Raw genomic sequence first — 18,318 nt, 5'->3', positions numbered from 1 at the left:
CAATGCTAGGATATTGATTATGATGATACTAGAAGTGCCTAGAGATGAAGATTGAGTTTGGTCATTAGTCATATTGGCTTGTAAATTTGTGGGAAAGAATATAAAAAATAAAAAGTTAGAAAAATTATTTATGATTTCAAGTTCAGATTTGCTGGAGTGAAGAATTCTATATGAGGGAAGTAATCCTTATCTCTGGAGAGCCCACTTCTAAGCTAAATTAACTCTCTGATGCCAGTTCACATCTGAGGACGTGTGATTGTCAAGCGCCGGTTCACATCTGAGGACGTTTTAATATTTCCCAGGCATGTTTAAACTTAAAAGCGCACCCAGCTCACTGAGAGTGGTGTAGCAGGCTCTCTCATGCGTATGAGGGTGCGGGGAGAGGCTAGCTGGGACAGAGGTGGGGAGGGGGAGGGTGGTTGAGAGGCCCTCCTGGGGTGACTGAGGAGGGTGGGGGAGAGGCAGGCAGGGACAGAGTAAGGTGGAGGAGAGGCACCTGGAGGGGCAGAGTACACGTGTACTGATGGCAGACAGCCACTCACACACTAGTAGAGATGTACATGAGCCAGTTGACGTAGTATATATATATGTAGTATATATATACGGTATATATATTTCATTCATTCATTATCCAATCCTACGTTGCCTGATGAGAAGCATAGGAGACCGGGGCTAGGCAAGTTGGTCCTGACATTTAAGATGAGCGTGACCAGCCTCACTCATATCCTGAATGGCACTACATGAGCAATAAACCCCAACCACTCCTTGATTACGTGTATAAACCTTCACCGACTCAATCCGATTGGAGTGCCATAGTTACCCACTGCACCACCAGGTGCCAAAATTTGGTTATATGGTTACCACCCAGCATAGTAAATGGTTTCGTGGTGGACAGGAAACCATTTGGCTTGTCACTCAGTGTAGAGTCATCCACAGGCAGAAGGAAGAGGAAAGAATGAAGGAGAGAGAGACAGAAGAGGGAGTGTAAAGTTACCCGTAGGCAGAAGGAATATATATATATATATATATATATATACAGTACAATCCCAGTTAACCGGGTGGCTTGGGGAATTTACCTTCCCGGTTACAGATTTTTCCCGTATTTCTGATTTTCAAGTCAAATCTATACAAAGGCTATCACAGCAGTAAATACAGTTCAGGTACTCACCATTCACATTAGGGGTTACACTAAGAGATTCCGCCTGAAAAACTGCCTTGTAAACACACACCATGGTCATAACGCACGTGTGCAATGTCTAGCAACTTACAGTACTGCAAATTACACCAGTCCATTGTTTACCGAATTACTGTATTCATTATATGTACTGTACTCATAAAAATTGAAAAATAAAATAAAGAAATAAAAGCTTGAACATTTATTAGTGAACTGATGATGTGTTAAGACTGCACTGTAGAATTATCACAACACTTGTGCCCTCACGTGAGTTTGTTTACGTTTCCGACTTCTTCTTCTTCCCTACCTGACCTCCATCACTCCACCCCTCACCCGCCACTCAGCTGTTTTGCAGAAAATAAAATAAATGATGTACGTATGAAATGGAGGCATATTATTTATTTTTCTTCCAACAAAGTAAACTTTCATTCCTATTAACATTTATATTCAGCCATTAGTGTTTTATAATGTTCGCCTTTTTCAAGTCTGTTGCATATGTCCAGCTTCTGTTTCAAGGTAAGCACGATACGCTTACGTTTAGTTTGCTCTTCAGGCGTTTTGGAGTGTACAAATTACCGTCTATCAGAGGAACACAACAGCAAAAGACCTTGTTTACTGTCTGGTGGCAAAACGCAGACTGGTGATTTTTGGAGGGTGTGGAGGATGACTGAACTCAAGTAGGGGAAAGAGGGGGAGAGGAGGGGTGGTTAAGAGGATTTGCTAGGGATTTACATCAGCCGGAAATGCCTTCACCTCGCTTTGTCTGACTTCCCCCAGCCTCACGTGACACAATCAAACGGCGGTTTGGCGGTCCATTCAAATTGGCGCACAGTTATAACTTACTGACATTTTTACCAGCCCTTGAATTTTCCCATTGTTCTGAGTATTCCGTTTGTCTGGATACCGGATAGCTGGGATTGTACTGTATATATATATATATATATATATATATATATATATATATTATATATATATTAATATATATATATATATATATATATATATATATATATATATATATATATATATATATATATATATATATATATATATATATATATATATATATATATACACTGGGGTAAGTACATGATTTTTTTTTTTGTATTATTTATAATTGATTTGGAAGAAAATTAACTATTTTTTGGAAAATCCAGATTATGAAAATAAGTGCAGTTTTAGGAAGGGGATAGGGTGCAGGGAGCTTAGTGTCAGGGGGTAATATATATTTTGAATTAGACAGAACAAAGTGGAGAAGATACCCCCTGAATAAGGGGATTATTGGTGGTGATAAGTGGTGGCAACCATCATTCACTCACTTGATGTAGTGCTGCCTACTTCTTTCTTCACCTTTATCATTCTTTTTCTGTGTCTGCCCTCTTCTCTTCCTATGTCTTTTGATTTTCTTGTCACATTTTCTTACTCTTCTTTCCTTTTCAGATGGCTTTACATTTAGTGACATGCCAGATGGTTTCCTTTAAGTTAGGAAGCCATTTACAATGCTGGGTGGTAACCACATAACCAACACATACATGTTCCCTACGTGTCAGCAAGTGGGTTGAACTCAAAGTCTGATGGCCACCCCTGATGGGACTATGGCATCAGGCCATGGATAGATAGAGTTTTACTACAGGCACATGATGGTGTGGTGATAGATGTCTCAAGTGAAACAGCCATGCATTTACACACGGGGATTTAAATGTTAGAGGTTCCAAGAGGTTTTTCTATCTTGTATAATGTGCCATGATTTAGGATGGTTTCCTAGCCTTAAATGATCTGAACTACAGTGCCCTAACATCAGGTCTTCCTAGGTCCAAGTCCAAGCAAACAAATATAAACTCTGCAGTTTCACTCCATTGCAAGTGACTGTGCAATCTAAAAGTTCACATCAGGTGCTTATAATACCATAGGTAGCCATCAAGAGATGTCTGTAACAATAGTATAGTTAGTGCTAAAGCCAAAACACTTTTCTAACAGGACACTATGGGTTGCTAGATAACAATTTCTTGTATATCCTCCTCCTCTCCCCCAGTTCCACTTGGAGAAAGGGTATGTCTTATTCCATTCCTCACAGATGCTGTGGAATGGGAAAAAATAGGTCTTACAAGACCAAATTCTCCTTCTTCACCTATAACAAATGAATTTGAAGGCAGTCTGAGGAAGAGACATTCAGCCATCTTATGTCACTGACCAGATGTTTAAATAGGTGGCAAGTGTAATCGGTACACTCTCAGGAGCTAAGGATAGTGTGTGTAACATCTTGTCATCAGTAAGATGTCTCAGAGTATGGTGGCCTTTCCCTAGTGTTGTTGATTTCATGTTCACTTGTTCTGTCACCAGGTAGGCTGCAGGCAACAGAAGGACAATGAAAATAATGTGTGTATTACTTTTCACTCTAATTCTAAATACTGTAAACACTTCCAATCCTTCTTCAATCACATATAATGAATATGGACATTAATGGTGATGCTACATAATACAGTCATAATAAGAGAGAAGGTTATCAGCCCTTACAATGAAAGCTATGTGTAAAAACTTTCTGTTGAAGTATGTTAGCTTGTGACTGACTAATGATACATCAGGGCAATAGTTGCCTTTTATTTTGTATCCATATTAGTTTTCATACATTTAACTTTGAGCTAATCTAACATAGATTTCTTTAACTTGAATTTCTACAGAACGAGAGGAGCGATTTGAACGATGGTGCATGGCAGTCAGTCGGTGCATGGACTGGGAGCTTCCTAGGGATAAACAGCCTGGACCAGGTACCCTGCTCAACTAAATTGTGTTTTTCTGTGTTCTTTAGCTTCTAAGTGGAGGCAAGCCTTATGCTGTAGTAGTAGTAGTGCAATACTTGTGTTTAATCCCATCACCTATGTAGTGTGATTTTAGTTTTATTCTTGCTCTTACCAGGCAGCTTTATTCATCTCTGGAGAGACTTTGTAAACTGTAGGGTTTAGATACTATAGCCTTATGTAAACTACTTCAGTACAAGAAGTCTGTCCCAAGATGAATAAAAATATCTGGGGACAGCAAGAATAAAATGTAAAATATGCCATCTTAGTGATGGAGTTCAGATGCATTTGTTGGCTAATATCTATAAGATTTTGGTGATGGCATCCTAGAGACCTGTATGATTTTCCTTATTTCTTGAGTAGTTTCTAGACAAAGCAAAAATTAGTGGAAACGCAGCATACGTGTTTGATGGTTTTGAATACTGTATTTTATTTTGACCGTTATTAGGGATTATGTTAACCCCCAGTGTATGCAGTATACTTTCTGCTTCAGCCAAGTAAAAGTGGAGATGTAATGGCTTAATTTGGGGGGATTTACCTGAATATTTTCAGAGTTAGGAATTGTTTGCCAGTTGTTTTCTCTGAATATTTTATGATTTGATGAAAATCTCACAGTAGGAGTAGGCAGATGTTGTTATACATTGAATATGATTTAACTATGTACTTAATGAACGATGGTATACCAAATCTAAGCAAGCATACTACAGTATTTCACCAGACCTGACTAGATATATTTCTTTAGATGAATAATTAAGTAAGTCTTATAAACCCCCAAAGTCTTCCTTTTCATCTAGTGTAAAAAATTTTTCTATTCGTAAGTTGTAACTGTGTTCTTGAGGCCTGTAGTGCCACCCAGTTCCAGATTAATCAAACACTGCCTGTTTGTTTTAGCATTGCTTATGTAGGAAAGACTGCAATATTGTGTTAATGTTTAGTTTTAAGTGTTTGCTGAAACAGTGGAATTCAAAATACACAAAAGTCTGCAGAATCACAGAGATAGTTAGGTTTTGCATTGATTTGATGCATGAAGAGCTTTGTGGATAATGTTTTGGATAACAAGAATTCAAATCTTGTTATATAGCATGCCTTTTATCTCAGATAGCTTTGAAATTCAAGTCTTCCAGTTATTACACCTTCATCCCTTTATGATAAGTGGTTCCTTCTTGAGCTGAATGAAATTGTATGGTGGCAGTAAGAATATAATGAAACAAACAGTAGTGAAAGGATTAATGGAAATGATGTCTAATCCCTTTACTTTGTGAAATATCTCTAAGTTAAAAGTAAATTAATTGGTGGTACAGTAGTAAAAATAAAACAAAAAAGCCACGTATCATGCTGAAGTTCACAAGCCTTCCATATTTAGAGACGCCTAATAGTTTAAGTAATGCAGCTAAGAGCATGGTTCAGTCACCTACTTGTAACTGTTGTGAAGCCTACCCATGGCGTTACTACACCTTAAGTAAAGTAATATAGCACCGTTTGATACTTTGTGCACTAAACATAACCGCTTAAGTATAGGACTCTTGTATGTGTATTTACTAAGCTTCAAATGGTAGAACTTCTAGTATCATATCATATGAGGCATTCAGTCAAATAACGATGAACGTGCCAAATATCTAAAATTGAGATTTAGGTTGCAACACACTCGTCTGTCGTTTTTCTGTCCAGTGGAATTGTTTTCATGGTGTGTTCGTCTTGACATCATGGTGGAAAGTCTTATACAACAAGGTAGATTCTTGTCCTAACATGCTGCAGATTGGTACACGTGGCCTGTGTTTCTCCCGAGGAAAGTTGTACTGGAAGAAAGATGAACATGCCAGCAAGCACTCCTCCAGACTGCCAGTGAGTGGTGGGTCTCATGATGACATCACACTCTCATCCAATCAGTGGCCATGTTTTGTGGGTGTGTTGGCTGGTGGGTGTGGCCAGATCCTGCCTTTTCCCAGTTCTGTTTACGTTGTAAGCCACACAGACATCTGTCTATCTATCTATTGCCAGATGCCTCAGTCTCATTCGGGGTGGCCACAAACAAATCACCTCCACGTTGCCCTGTCCATTGCCATTTCACTGCCCTGCTCCCAACTCACACCCCCCTCTCTCATATACTTCTCCACCCCATCCCTCCATCTCATCCTCGGTCTCCCCCTCCCTTTCTCCCCCTCCACCTCGCTCACGTACACTCTCTTTGTCAGTCTTTCACCCTCCATCCTCTCCACATGGCCAAACCACCTCAGTGTATTCCTCCTAACGCTTCCTATCACATCCACATCCACACCACAACGCTCCTTTATATCTTCATTTGTCAGCCTGTCTCTCCATGTGACTCCACAGGCTCCTCTTAACTCATTTCCACTGCTCTCACTCTTGACTTGTGTCCTTCCAACAACGTCACAGCTTCACTTCCATACGTTAGAGTTGGTATCACAATTCTGTCATGTAGTAACTTTTTCACTTCCATGCTCACTTACCTGTTTCTTATCACTGCTTTCAAGGAACTAGCAAAGTTTCTTCCCTACTGTACCCTTTCAAGCACTTCACCCTCCAAATCCCCATCCTTACTCATCACACTACCCAAGTACTTAAATGTACTCACATTTTCCAATTCCTCACCATCCAACCTTGCTGTACATTCACTGACTTCACCTCTCTCAAAGACCATCACTTTACTCTTCCCTGCATTCACCTTTAGATTCCGTTTGTTACACACTCTCTCAGACTCATCCACCAAGCCCTGCAGCTCCCCTTCATCTTCACTCAACAACACAGTATCATCTGCAAACAACAGTACAGGAAGTTTCCAAACACTACCCTCACTCACCAGGGCCACTCCAACATCCACAACCCTACCTTGTACCTCTTTTATTACCCCATCCATGTACAGATTGAACAACCATGGAGACATGACACATCCCTGTTTCAACCCAACCTTCAAAGAGAAAAATTCACTCGGTTCATCATCCACACGCACTGCAGCCTTAGCACCATCACACATACTCTTCACAGCATTCAACAACTTCCCATCTACTCCATATATTCTTAATACTTTCCACAATCCTTGTCTGTCCACCCTGTCATATGCTTTCTCCAAATCCATGAAAGCCGCATACAACTTCTTTCCCTTCTCTAGAAACTTTTCCACTAAAAATCTAGGAATGAATATCTGATCTACACAACCTCTTCCCTTCCTAAAGCCTCCCTGTTCTTCAACTAATTCCTCTGTTCTTTCTCTAACTGTCAATAAGTATCCTTCCATACACTTTTCCTATTATACTAAGAAGACAAATGCCCCAATGATTACCACACACTTCTTTTTCCCCTTGTCCTTTGTACAAGGGAATAATTATACAGACATGCTTTTGGTTTATTACGTTATTTTTGCCTCAGATTTACAGTGATATACATCGCAACACGAGTGAGTCACATAATGATGATGACCAGGAGGTCCCTGAGCATACATTGAAGCGAAAATGTGATCCATCTTGGAATCATGCAGTTGTCAAACAAAAACGAAATGCTTGGGAAGCATACATGAGTCATAGCACAAAGAAGGAAGTGCCAGCTAGGAAAATCATTTCTCCGTGTAAGTGTGGCTGCTTCAACCACTTGGCCAATGATAAAGTGAGTGATCTATTTACAGCTTTTTGGGCCGTGAGTGATTGTAACAGACAGAACAGTTACATTGCCAGTCATCTGAAGAGTGTTGCTATGAAGCAGCCTCGCGTCGAGGGCTGTAGTCACGCAAGTCACATACGATTAGTTATTGTATTGAGTATGCTAAAGTGACTTATGTTTGTCGATCATCATTCCTTAGCATTCATGTTTTAGCTGAGCGTAGAGTTTGTTCTTTATTTGACAAAGTGACTGTAACTGGATCAGTGGATACTGACAAGTGAGGCACTGGTCCTAATCTGCAACAAGTTAGTGATGAACGGTAAGCACTAGATTGATGATATACTGGACCACTATTAATCCTCACCCCCCCCCACAGTACTTAAATACCTGCAGCGCTACTGTACATGGGTTGGTGATTGTCCTGTTTGTTTTTGTGGTTATTTTTAAATTATGCTTTTTTTTCGTAGAAGTACTATGGTATGGGGTTAATAACTGAACAGCAGTATAACCTGATATAACATATATTTAGTACTTTATTCTTATGTGTCTTTAAGTATTTTACCAGCTCTGCTTTTTGAGACATTGTTTACTAAAATTGGGCCACTGGTTAATGGGTTACAGCAAAACAAATTTTTAACACTTTATCTCAAAACATTGATTTGGCACGTTTGTTGTTATTTGACTGAATTCCTCATATACTGTAAGATATTTCCATGGCTCTTGCTGTAGCTGTATGTTTATGTTGTATGGTTGAGGTGATGAGCTGTTGTTTTCAATAAGGGCTATGCAGAATGTATGAAGGAGTTTGATATCTTGCCTGTTATCAGGGCAATTTGTTGGAATATTGAGTCTAGTTCAGACTGAAGAGTATTAAGACTAGTCGACCATACATGCATATGGTAGTAATTTGATACAGTGGCATTCATTAATTAGAAAGATGACTTGTTATTCATAACTCTGATATATCAAATTGATGTAATTCCTCCATCAGACTGTCCTGAACTTAAAATTTTTACCAGATAATGCCAGTACAAAGCTAACCATTTTAATTTGTATCCTGAAAGGCAGTTGAAGTTGGAGGCTTGAAAGTTCAGTACTTAAAGCACTTTATAAGTTATTGAGTAAGCTGAGTAATTTTTGAAGAAACACATGCAGGAAGTAGTCAGGTTAATTATCCGTCCACAAGAAGTTTGCCCATTTTTCACGACCACTGTATTTATTCTGGCTTCAGCTGCTTAATTGTAAAGCTTGTTTGTCTTCCAAGCTGTTATTTGTAAGAGGTGTTTCTGCAGTCATGTGCTTCATGACCAAGCTGTTATCTGCAAGAGATGTTTCTGCAGTCATGTGCTTCATGAATCTGATTCCAGTTTGAACTGATTATAAAAGAATCCTAGACTTTCTTTTCACGTATAGGTCAGTGTTTAAGCTGTTGACATCTAAGTTTGTTCCTAATTTCTTGTTGGTTTCTTGATTTATTTTGTATACAGTGTGTTTCTTTATTACAGAATCTGTAACTTCTTCACTGATGAGCACTTAGCTATAATTTATAAGAGTCATGTGCACTCTCAGCTTGAGTACTGCTCACCCTTGTGGAATGGATGTGGAGAAGTTGCATTAAAATGACTAGACAAAATTCAGAACAAAGCTGTTAGAATTATTAATAACCCTGCTATTACTAACAAACTACCTCCCCTACAAGTAAGAAGGAATGTTGCCTCCCTTGCATTATTTTACAGATATTTTTATAGCAAATGCTCAGACGAAGTTGCGTCCATGGTGCCACCTCTCCATGCCTTCCCTCGTGCTACATGGGCATCTGGTAGCGCTCCTCATGACTGGAATGTCACTCAGCCATTCTGCAGAACTTCTGCCTATCAGAATTCTTTCATTCCCCGAACTGCATCTCTCTGGAACTCACTTCCCCAGAGTTGTTTCCCTCCAAACTTCAACCTACAGCTGTTCAAGTCTAACTGTTACAGATATTTTATGAACAGAGGACACCAGTAATCTGGTGCATGGATTTTTTTTTTTTTTTTTTTTTTTTTTTTTTTTTCATTTGTTTTTCCTTCCTCTGTTCTGTTAAAAAAAAAGAAAAAAAAAAAAAAAATTAATTAAGGTGTTGTAAGTTTAATGTGAAGTGTTTAACTGCCAAGAAAGAAAACAGTTAACAACCACTATCAGCAGCAGCAGCAACAGCAGCCCAACTCATCTTCCCACTTTAAGATGGGATGGTGTGATCCAAAGCAAGACTTTTTCTAACTCTTTGTGAGCACAGAAGAGAAGAAACAGAAAACACTGAGTTACACTTCCTGCTTCATGTCCATAGATGTTACCACAATCAAAATTTTACTGATAGTACCCTGATGGCTATGGCAGTGCATGGTTTTGTATGAAAAACTTGTATGTTTGGTAGATAGTAGTATGAAGTACACAAAAAAAAAAATATGAGAAGGAAGTATAATTATTTTTATGTTCTGGTAACTAAATGTTTGTAAACAGTCAGCAGGCAGGGGATTATCAGCAACTTTTGATTGTGATAGTATAGTACAAGCTGCATGAAACAGTTGCTGAGCAATAGGATTACCTCATCAGTATGTTTGGCTGCCACTCCAACCACTTTACAATATAGCATATATGTGGCTGGTATGGGAAGACATTATGTCCACATACTGAAATTTTGTTTATTGTGAAGTTACAGGAAGATTAGAATACTGTACAAAATACCAGACTACTGGGAGGGCCAGAATGATGATTTAGTGGATCAGATTCAGTAACTGTACATACCTTGAAGTCATGTACACCTTTTACTTGTATACTTTCATTGTGTGGGAATTTGGGTTAGGATGATGATGACGATTCGTAAATATTTTGGTGAATTTGAGGTGAATCCACTTGTATTTTAAAGGAGGATGCACACTATCCACTCACTCGATGTAGTGCTGCTCTTAGGTGGCTGCCCTTTCCTCTCTTCCTTCTTTCTTTCTTTCCCTCCTCTTATGTCATTCTTTCCTTCATCCTTTCCTCTTCCTTCAGTCTACGGGTGACTCTACACTGAGTGACAAGCCAAATGGTTTCCTGTTTACCAGGAAACCATTTTCTGTGGTGGGTGGTAACCATATAACCAAACTATAGCCCCTGGTGGCTTAGTGGGTAATTAAGGTGCTCCAACCAGATTGAGCCTGTGTCGGTTCATATCCAAGGGGTGGATGGGGTTTATTGCTCACGTAGTGTCACTCTGGGATGAGTGAGGCTGGTCACTCTCATCTTAAATGTCAGGACCAACTTGCCCTGCCCTGGGCTGCTACGCTCCTTGTGGGGGGGCAACACAGGTTTAGATGATGGATGGATGGTTATGGATTATGTTGCTTATTACCTAGCCCCAGACCTCTGTGTTCCAAGTGGGCAGTAAAAGACTGGATGAGATATTTTTTTATAAATCATGTTTTTATTGCTGAACAGTAGATCAGCAATTTAATGGACTAGTAATGCATTGTTGTGCCTTGACTTAACCCTTTGGTCTAAGATTTCTCATTGATGGTTATCATTGTTTGGTGTTAGTCAGACTAAAATAGTCAGCAGCCAAAGTGTATGGGTCATTAGTTAGTTTCTTTACCCTTCATCCGTAGGACGTTTCCCAGTGATGAGCAGAATTGTACAATATGATATCAGACAGATCTAAGTAAGCACCTTGTTTTTAGAAATTCAAGAGGTAACAGTTACATACCTGGTTTCATGAATGCGTAATTTTTAAGTTTTTTTTTTTTTAATTAATATTGGGGGTTCAAAGCCTCACGTAACCCCAGTACAGGAAACAGTTCTTGATTGAACACTAAGACTACCTCATACCTGTCAGTAGTGATTTCAGGATGCCCACAAGTTCAGAAAAGTGGATGGTTTACTGATGCATAATTTCCATTAAATGTATGCAGAGGAAGTCAGTCAATCTACATAGTGGCAGATTGAAAAAGACCTGGGATGAGGTCATAGAGCATGACCTCAGGGACGGGACTGAACAGGGAGGCAGCCAGAGATCGAGCAGTGTGAAGAGCTGCCCTTAGGTGACCAAGGCCGATGCATGCAAGCATGTTGGAGCATTTATAAACGATACAATATGATTGTCAGAACTTTCTGATCACACCTTGCTATAACCTTCATCATCATCATCTTCATTATCATGACTCGGCAACAATTTCTTCCACTTCATTATGAGAATCACTGAGGAACAGTATTTTGCTTTACTTGAATAGAGTAAGGGAGAGAGTAGACTTGATGGCTATGTAGCTTTGGTTGTATGGGGATGCATGCATAGGAGGTGTGGTCATCTTATGCTTTGGTAATGCTTCACATTTTTCGAACCCTCTGTGCCACACGCTCAGTTCACTATTAGTGGGCAGCATCAAGACTACTTAGTGAATACTTTATCTCTTTGGGATCATGTAGGCCATTTGGATGCCACAGGAAGTGGAGGAGTGCAAGGATTGATTATGAGATACATGATCAGTAACTGCAAGAGGATAACAGTGAGTGTGGTTATCATTGAGCAAGAGGCAAAGATCTTGAACAATCTGTCCTCTCGTCATGCATAAGGAGTTATTTATCGTTGACAAAATTTATATAACAGGGCTGGATTCCAAGTGATATGTAACATCCTACCAGAAATCCATGTAACCACTGCAAGGTATGTTGCAACCAAGGGGTTAAAAATGATTTTTTCGTAATATCATATTTGCTAAAACTTACCATCACAGAGCCTTGTATTCTGACAAGACTGACAGTAAGGTGAGTGTTTATAAATTTAGGATCAGCTTTTTATATTTTCATTATGTATACATAATACTGCTCAGGAGCAAGTAACTAGTCTATCTTGCCTTTAGTATCTGGATTAAGTAGCCTAGCCCTGGACCCCAGCATCCCTGATTTGATATAATATCTTTAACCCTTGCTGAGCTGCAGACCTCTTATGGGGTTCAATGAAGGTCTGCACAGGCCAAACCTCGTAAGGTACAATTTACAGGTACTGAACCTCTCAAGATACGCAAGTACGTTATTGTGTCCCAGAAGAAGTCATGTAATTTGAATTTTGTGTAATTTAAATATAACTTTCCCATGAGAATACTTTACATGTTAAGTGAACGATTTAGGTTCAGGAAACTTTATAACGTACTATACTATATGGCCAAAAAATACAAGTACAGTAGAAGTCCTATTTTTCGGCATCTATGGGACCAGGCTAGTGCCGAAAAATCAAAATTGCCGAATTATCAAAAACCCTACCCACTCAATACCTTGTATGTTTCGGTGAACACTATCATCACCACTCATATCATTACAAATGTGTTTGGAGAGAGTACTGTATACTGTTTGATACTGTACAATACTGTAATGAATACAGTACTATACATGAATATGAAAAATAAAGAAATTAGTGAACATACTGTATATAAATGTAATGGTACAGTAGGCCCACAAGTTCACATGCACTTACCTAATCTTATAGTAGGTTCCTTAATTACATATGTACAATAGAAGGGGTTGATTGGACTCTGCTACTGCTGGAAGAAGTCCCCAGCAGTAGAGGGTCCTCATGGAGAATTTCAAGACTGACGAAAAAAATCGGAAAATCTGCCGAACGATCAGAGATTTTCGTAAATGGGACTATTTCTCAAAACTGCCGAAATGTCAGATTTGCCGGGGAATTGGATGCCGAAGAATTGGACTTTTACTGTATACTGTAATTTCCAACCTTTAATTACACATGAATTATGTACACACTGTACAGATAGAGAGGAGAGGCACAGGCAGCTCATATCACAACAAAAAATGGTGTAAAACACTGTTGAGGCTGCACAGTGATGTTGACATGAAGCTAGGACAACAGTGAATGTGTGTTTGGCAGCATTTTTCATCCTCCAGCGCGGGAAGACAGTGTGAGACCTCTGGTGGACGCAAAATGAAATTCCCCATGCCGCGAGTTTCGTTTTTCTTAATTTTTTTTTTTTTTTTTTTTTTTTTTTTTTTTTTTTTTTAAATAGAAAAATGTGTATTGTCAACAAAAAGACAGATTTTTTTATGTTGTGTTATTTAAAAAACCTGTAATTTAAACTCGTGTAAATTGAAAGGTACCTGTACATTGGTTATAAAACAGTGATGCAAGGGAGGTAAAGTACCTTACAAAGAACCAGCCTAGCAGGGGTTAAATAACTGTTGCTTTCATGGTAGTCACTGCTTTTTTTAACCCTGTGCTTGCATACCTACATCATTATGGCAGGTGTGTAGCACCTGTTTAGCTGCACCTCAGTATATTTACCAAGATGTAGTACTTAATATACATGTATATGTAGTTTTGTGGTTTTGGATGTGAGTAAGAGAGAGAGATAGAGAGAGAGAGAGAGAGGACGAGTGCACTCGTGTGTGCGCATGTCATATTGAAGAAAGTGCCTTTTTCCTGTTGCTTTTCATTGAATACTTTAATAGAGATACAATATTGCCCTACAGCTATTGGTACCGTTGGAAAGCAAGAAAATAATTTAATAAAAAAATGAGAGCTCAAATGTTAATCCAGGTCAGGGGTTGTGAGCAATATCCTTTAGACAAGCATGGAAATTTAACTGGGTTAACTGTAAATACATATCGATTGATTAGTTGATTATACATTTGTACTTGTGGTAACAGAATTCATGGAAACTTGTAAAACTGTTGATTGTTCAGCATCACCAGTGTTATGATACTGTACCATATGATATATAGCATGTTTGTCTTTGTATATATATACAGATATGTTATTATTATTGCTAATTGAGATTGTACATGACATCAGTTAATGCTGTTGCACTTGATCTTATGATAAAAGGAAAATACATTACAGCTAAATACATAGAGTTGTTATTGATGTTGAGTGACCCTGGTCTGTTTGGTTGAGCAGATCCATGAACCGCAGGCAAGCAACTGGCCCTGCAAGTTCGTTCCATGCTGTGAACTGATGTTCCTGTGCAGCAGTTAGTGCCTCACCATTTTCCTTAATGGTTATGCTTTGCTTGCTGTTATATAGACTTGCTGTTATATAGACTATTAAAACAAACATTTCAGTTATCAAACGGAATGCTGACAGATTTTCTTCATTTATAGCAGTTAGCTGTGATTTATAAGTCTTGTGCGCTCTCAGCTAGAGTATTGGTCACCCTCCTGGAATAGAGGTGGAGAGGTTGCACTAAAACAACTAGACAAAATTCAGAGCAAAGCTGTTGGAATTATTAATAACCCTGCTGTCAGAAGTAAAGTACCTCCCCTATAAGTAAGAAGGAATCTTGCCTCCCTTGCATTATGTTACAGATACTTTTATGGCAAATGCTCAGATGAAGTTGTGACCAATGTGCCACCTCTCCATGTCTTCCCTCATGCTACAAAGGCATCTGGTAGCGCTCATGACTGGAATGTCACACAGCCATATTGCAGAACTTTTTCCTATCAGGATTCTTTCATTTCCTGAACTGCATCCCTCTGGAACTCACTTACCTGGAGTTGTTTCCCTGCAAACATCAACCTAAAGCTGTTCAATTCCAACTGTTACAGATTTTTAATGAATGGAGAATGCCAGTAATCTGGTGTATTGATTATTTGTTGTGATTCGTTTGTTTTTCCTTCCTCTGTTCTGTTATTAAAAAAAAATAAAAATAAAAAATAAGGTACTGTACTTACTTGACTAGAATTTTATATGTATCAGTGATGAATATATATCATATTACAATACTAGGTCAAATACACTTATTCTCTATATGTACCAGAGCGGTGCTATTTTGTTCAATTTTACAAGGCTTTCCAGTAAAGTTAAACTGCATTGCAAAATGCAGTATGCTTTATCATAGTGCTGGTTTATTATTATGGTGCTGATTCATGTGATGCAATATCTAGTACTTTATCTTAATTATAGTTTATATGTGGATGTACAGGGAGTATTATATTTGATGTAAATCTTATTAATAGTTGTTGTAGTGTGTGCCTTTGATGCTTTCTCTCTCTGCCTGTCTGTTTGGTGTTATACTGGTTATAAAATACTGAACATTGTTGCAATATTTTTGTTTGCATTGGTTGTATATGACCCAACATTCCATAGATCTGTGATTTCTTATTCAGATTAAATGGTGATTCATTTCCGTCCTTATTCTTATGCATCACTGACTGCTTTCTTCAAAGAGAGCCATATATATGGCTCCCATCATTGTATTGAGAGTATTTAATGTTAGCCTTATTTATTTGACTGGTGGGGGCACTCACCATGCACTCAGTCGATGTAGCGCTGCTCTTGGCTGACTTCCCTTTCCTCTCTTCCTTCTTTCTTTCCTTCCATCCTCTTCTGTCGTTTTTGCTTCATTCTTTCCTCTTCTTTATGCTTACAGGTGACTCTACACTCCCTCTTCTGTCTTTGTTTCCTTCATTCTTTCCTTTTCCTTTTGCCTATGAGTGACTCTACACTGAGTGACAAGCCAAATGGTTTCCTGTACATCAGGAAACCATTTACTACACTGGGTGGTAACCATATAAACAAATTATGGCATCTGGTGGTTTAGTGGGTAATTAAGGCACTTCAATTGGATTGAGCCTGTGCAGGTTCATATCCAAGGAGTGGTTAGGGTTTATGGCTCACGTAATGCCACTCAGGGATGAGTGAGGCTGGTCACTATCATCTTAAATGTCAGGACCAACTTGCCTAGCCCCAGGCTCTTACATTTCTCGTAACAGGACCAACTTGCCTAGCCCTGGGTTCTTACATTCCTTGTGGGGCAACACAGTATTAGATGATGAAGATGATGATGATGATGATGATGATGATATATTTTATAAGCACATACCTGTCATATGTTCCAGTAGTGCTTTTCATGAAGTTTATACTGTAAGTGGTAGCCAAGTGGCCAGAATATAATTTCGGTTGGAAATGGAGATTAAGTATAGGAGAATTTGACAAGTGCTGGGTTCAGTAGAAAGGTAACTTTCCTGAATAATTATAGAAATGAGAACTTAAATGTTGCTGGGGCCATCAACAAACAAAATATGCTCGGTAAATGGAAGAGTAGTCCAACAGCTGTCAGTCAGTAGTAGTATTGGAAATACCTGTTTTGAACAAATTTATCTGGAAATTTACCCATCTGCGTAGATTTCATGTTACATTGTTGTCATAGATAAAATCTGGGCTCATAGGTTCAACATTATAGTATTTAGGGAGTCCCCTGTCATTCCTTCACGCATTTTGAATTACCATTACTGATGTCATGGCCAGTAGTATAGTGAATGAATGAATAGTTTAGGCCAGCTTATTTATGCATGACATGGATGTGCAGCTCTGCTATACTTGTTCAAGTTATTGTTTGGGGGTCTTGAAGGGCAACTGATCCATAGGGCTGAGAACGCCATTTTCTGTCTAGGCAAGTGACCCACTCCCACCCTATGATATGCACATGGGTATAGGTGTGGAAGGTGAAATTTACTTTGTTAGTGTGGCAATATTAGTGAGTAAGAATCTGTTTATGTCATTGAGGAAACTTCAGGAAGGTGTTAACATGTCAGAACATGGACATATTCTGAACCCTCTTAAATGTCGATTTCATGATGGGATCAATCTGATGTCAGGGTGGTTAGTAGACCCTCATGTCTGAAAATCTGGGGGGCATACAGAATGATGCATGCGTGAATGTTTTGTTATGCATTGTAAGATTACAAATGGTAGGATTTTTGGCTTCCTAAGTATTTGCTATTCCACTGAAATGAATATGGAATCCCCTAGAACTAACTACAGTATTTTACATTTCCTATGATGCATTGCAGGATGGTGTAAATGAACAAGGTTCTGCATGGAAGATAGCTTTGAAGATAATAAGTTATCTATATAGATAATGAATAAAAAATTCTTTATAACCATGTCGTATTAAACTGCCACCACTTATAGCGCATAGTCCGTGTAATAAAAGCTGTAATGGGTTATAGTGGACTGTGAATGGTATTGAGAGTGTTGCTATGAAATTTAATGTTTTGAAATAAGCTTTTTTTCTGCCACAGATTTATTACACTGTGTATCAAAGTATAATCTTGTTTTAGATATACTGTTGTGGAGTTGTAGCTAGGGTATACTGTATTATCAATAACTTTCATTGTTGAAATTAACTTGGCTTGTCATATTCCTGAAGATGTTATCTGCTTGTTTATGATATGCCTTGTCATGGTAACTCTACAGATTCAGTTGTTTGTACTTGGCTTGCCTTCTGTATGAATTATCTCCATTATACAGGAATGAAATTATGTGTCAGTATGTGGATATATTTAATCTGTATGAGCAAATCTAACACTTAAACCAGATAGTACAGTGTATTTGTCTGTTATATCTGAAGAGCTTAGATTTAGGTACCAGGTACTAACAGTATAATAGTGTTTTTGCTGTTTGGTAAATGGCTGTTTTTTATAATGTACTATGTAGGACAATTATAAGTATTTTAGGTTAACAGAGTATTGTACTGTAGTGTCAGTGATAACCACTGATATAATTATTGTTTTTATTATAGCATTATGAACTTAATGAATACACAAATCAGTACCAGCAAATGTTGTTGAGTGCATTATACTTTGCAACCATATTATTCATAAGAAATGAAAATTTTCATGGAGATTCTGCAGTCTTTTAAGGGAAAATTTATTGACCCCTTCAGAGTGAATACATCTTTTCCAAGCTCAGTAACACCATTTGACATGAAC

The 18,318-nt window shown here is 38.4% G+C and overlaps 1 protein-coding gene across 1 annotated transcript in view; it reads left to right on the top strand.

Moving 5' to 3' along the window:
• The window catches only part of LOC145400382 (glycerol kinase-like), a 41,925-nt gene that overhangs the window by 17,477 nt on the left and 6,130 nt on the right, over positions 1–18,318 (top strand). Inside the window, exon 11 of the mRNA XM_080272897.1 lies at positions 3,853–3,939. Coding sequence (XP_080129023.1) covers positions 3,853–3,939 — 87 coding nt within the window. The remainder of the gene's footprint in view (positions 1–3,852; positions 3,940–18,318) is intronic.

The sequence above is a fragment of the Coenobita brevimanus genome, chromosome 52 (genome assembly GCF_032717465.1).
Source record: "Coenobita brevimanus isolate Jiangsu-jjx chromosome 52, ASM3271746v2, whole genome shotgun sequence".
Lineage (NCBI taxonomy): Eukaryota > Metazoa > Arthropoda > Malacostraca > Decapoda > Coenobitidae > Coenobita > Coenobita brevimanus.
This window is presented reverse-complemented; position numbering and strand designations above follow the sequence as displayed.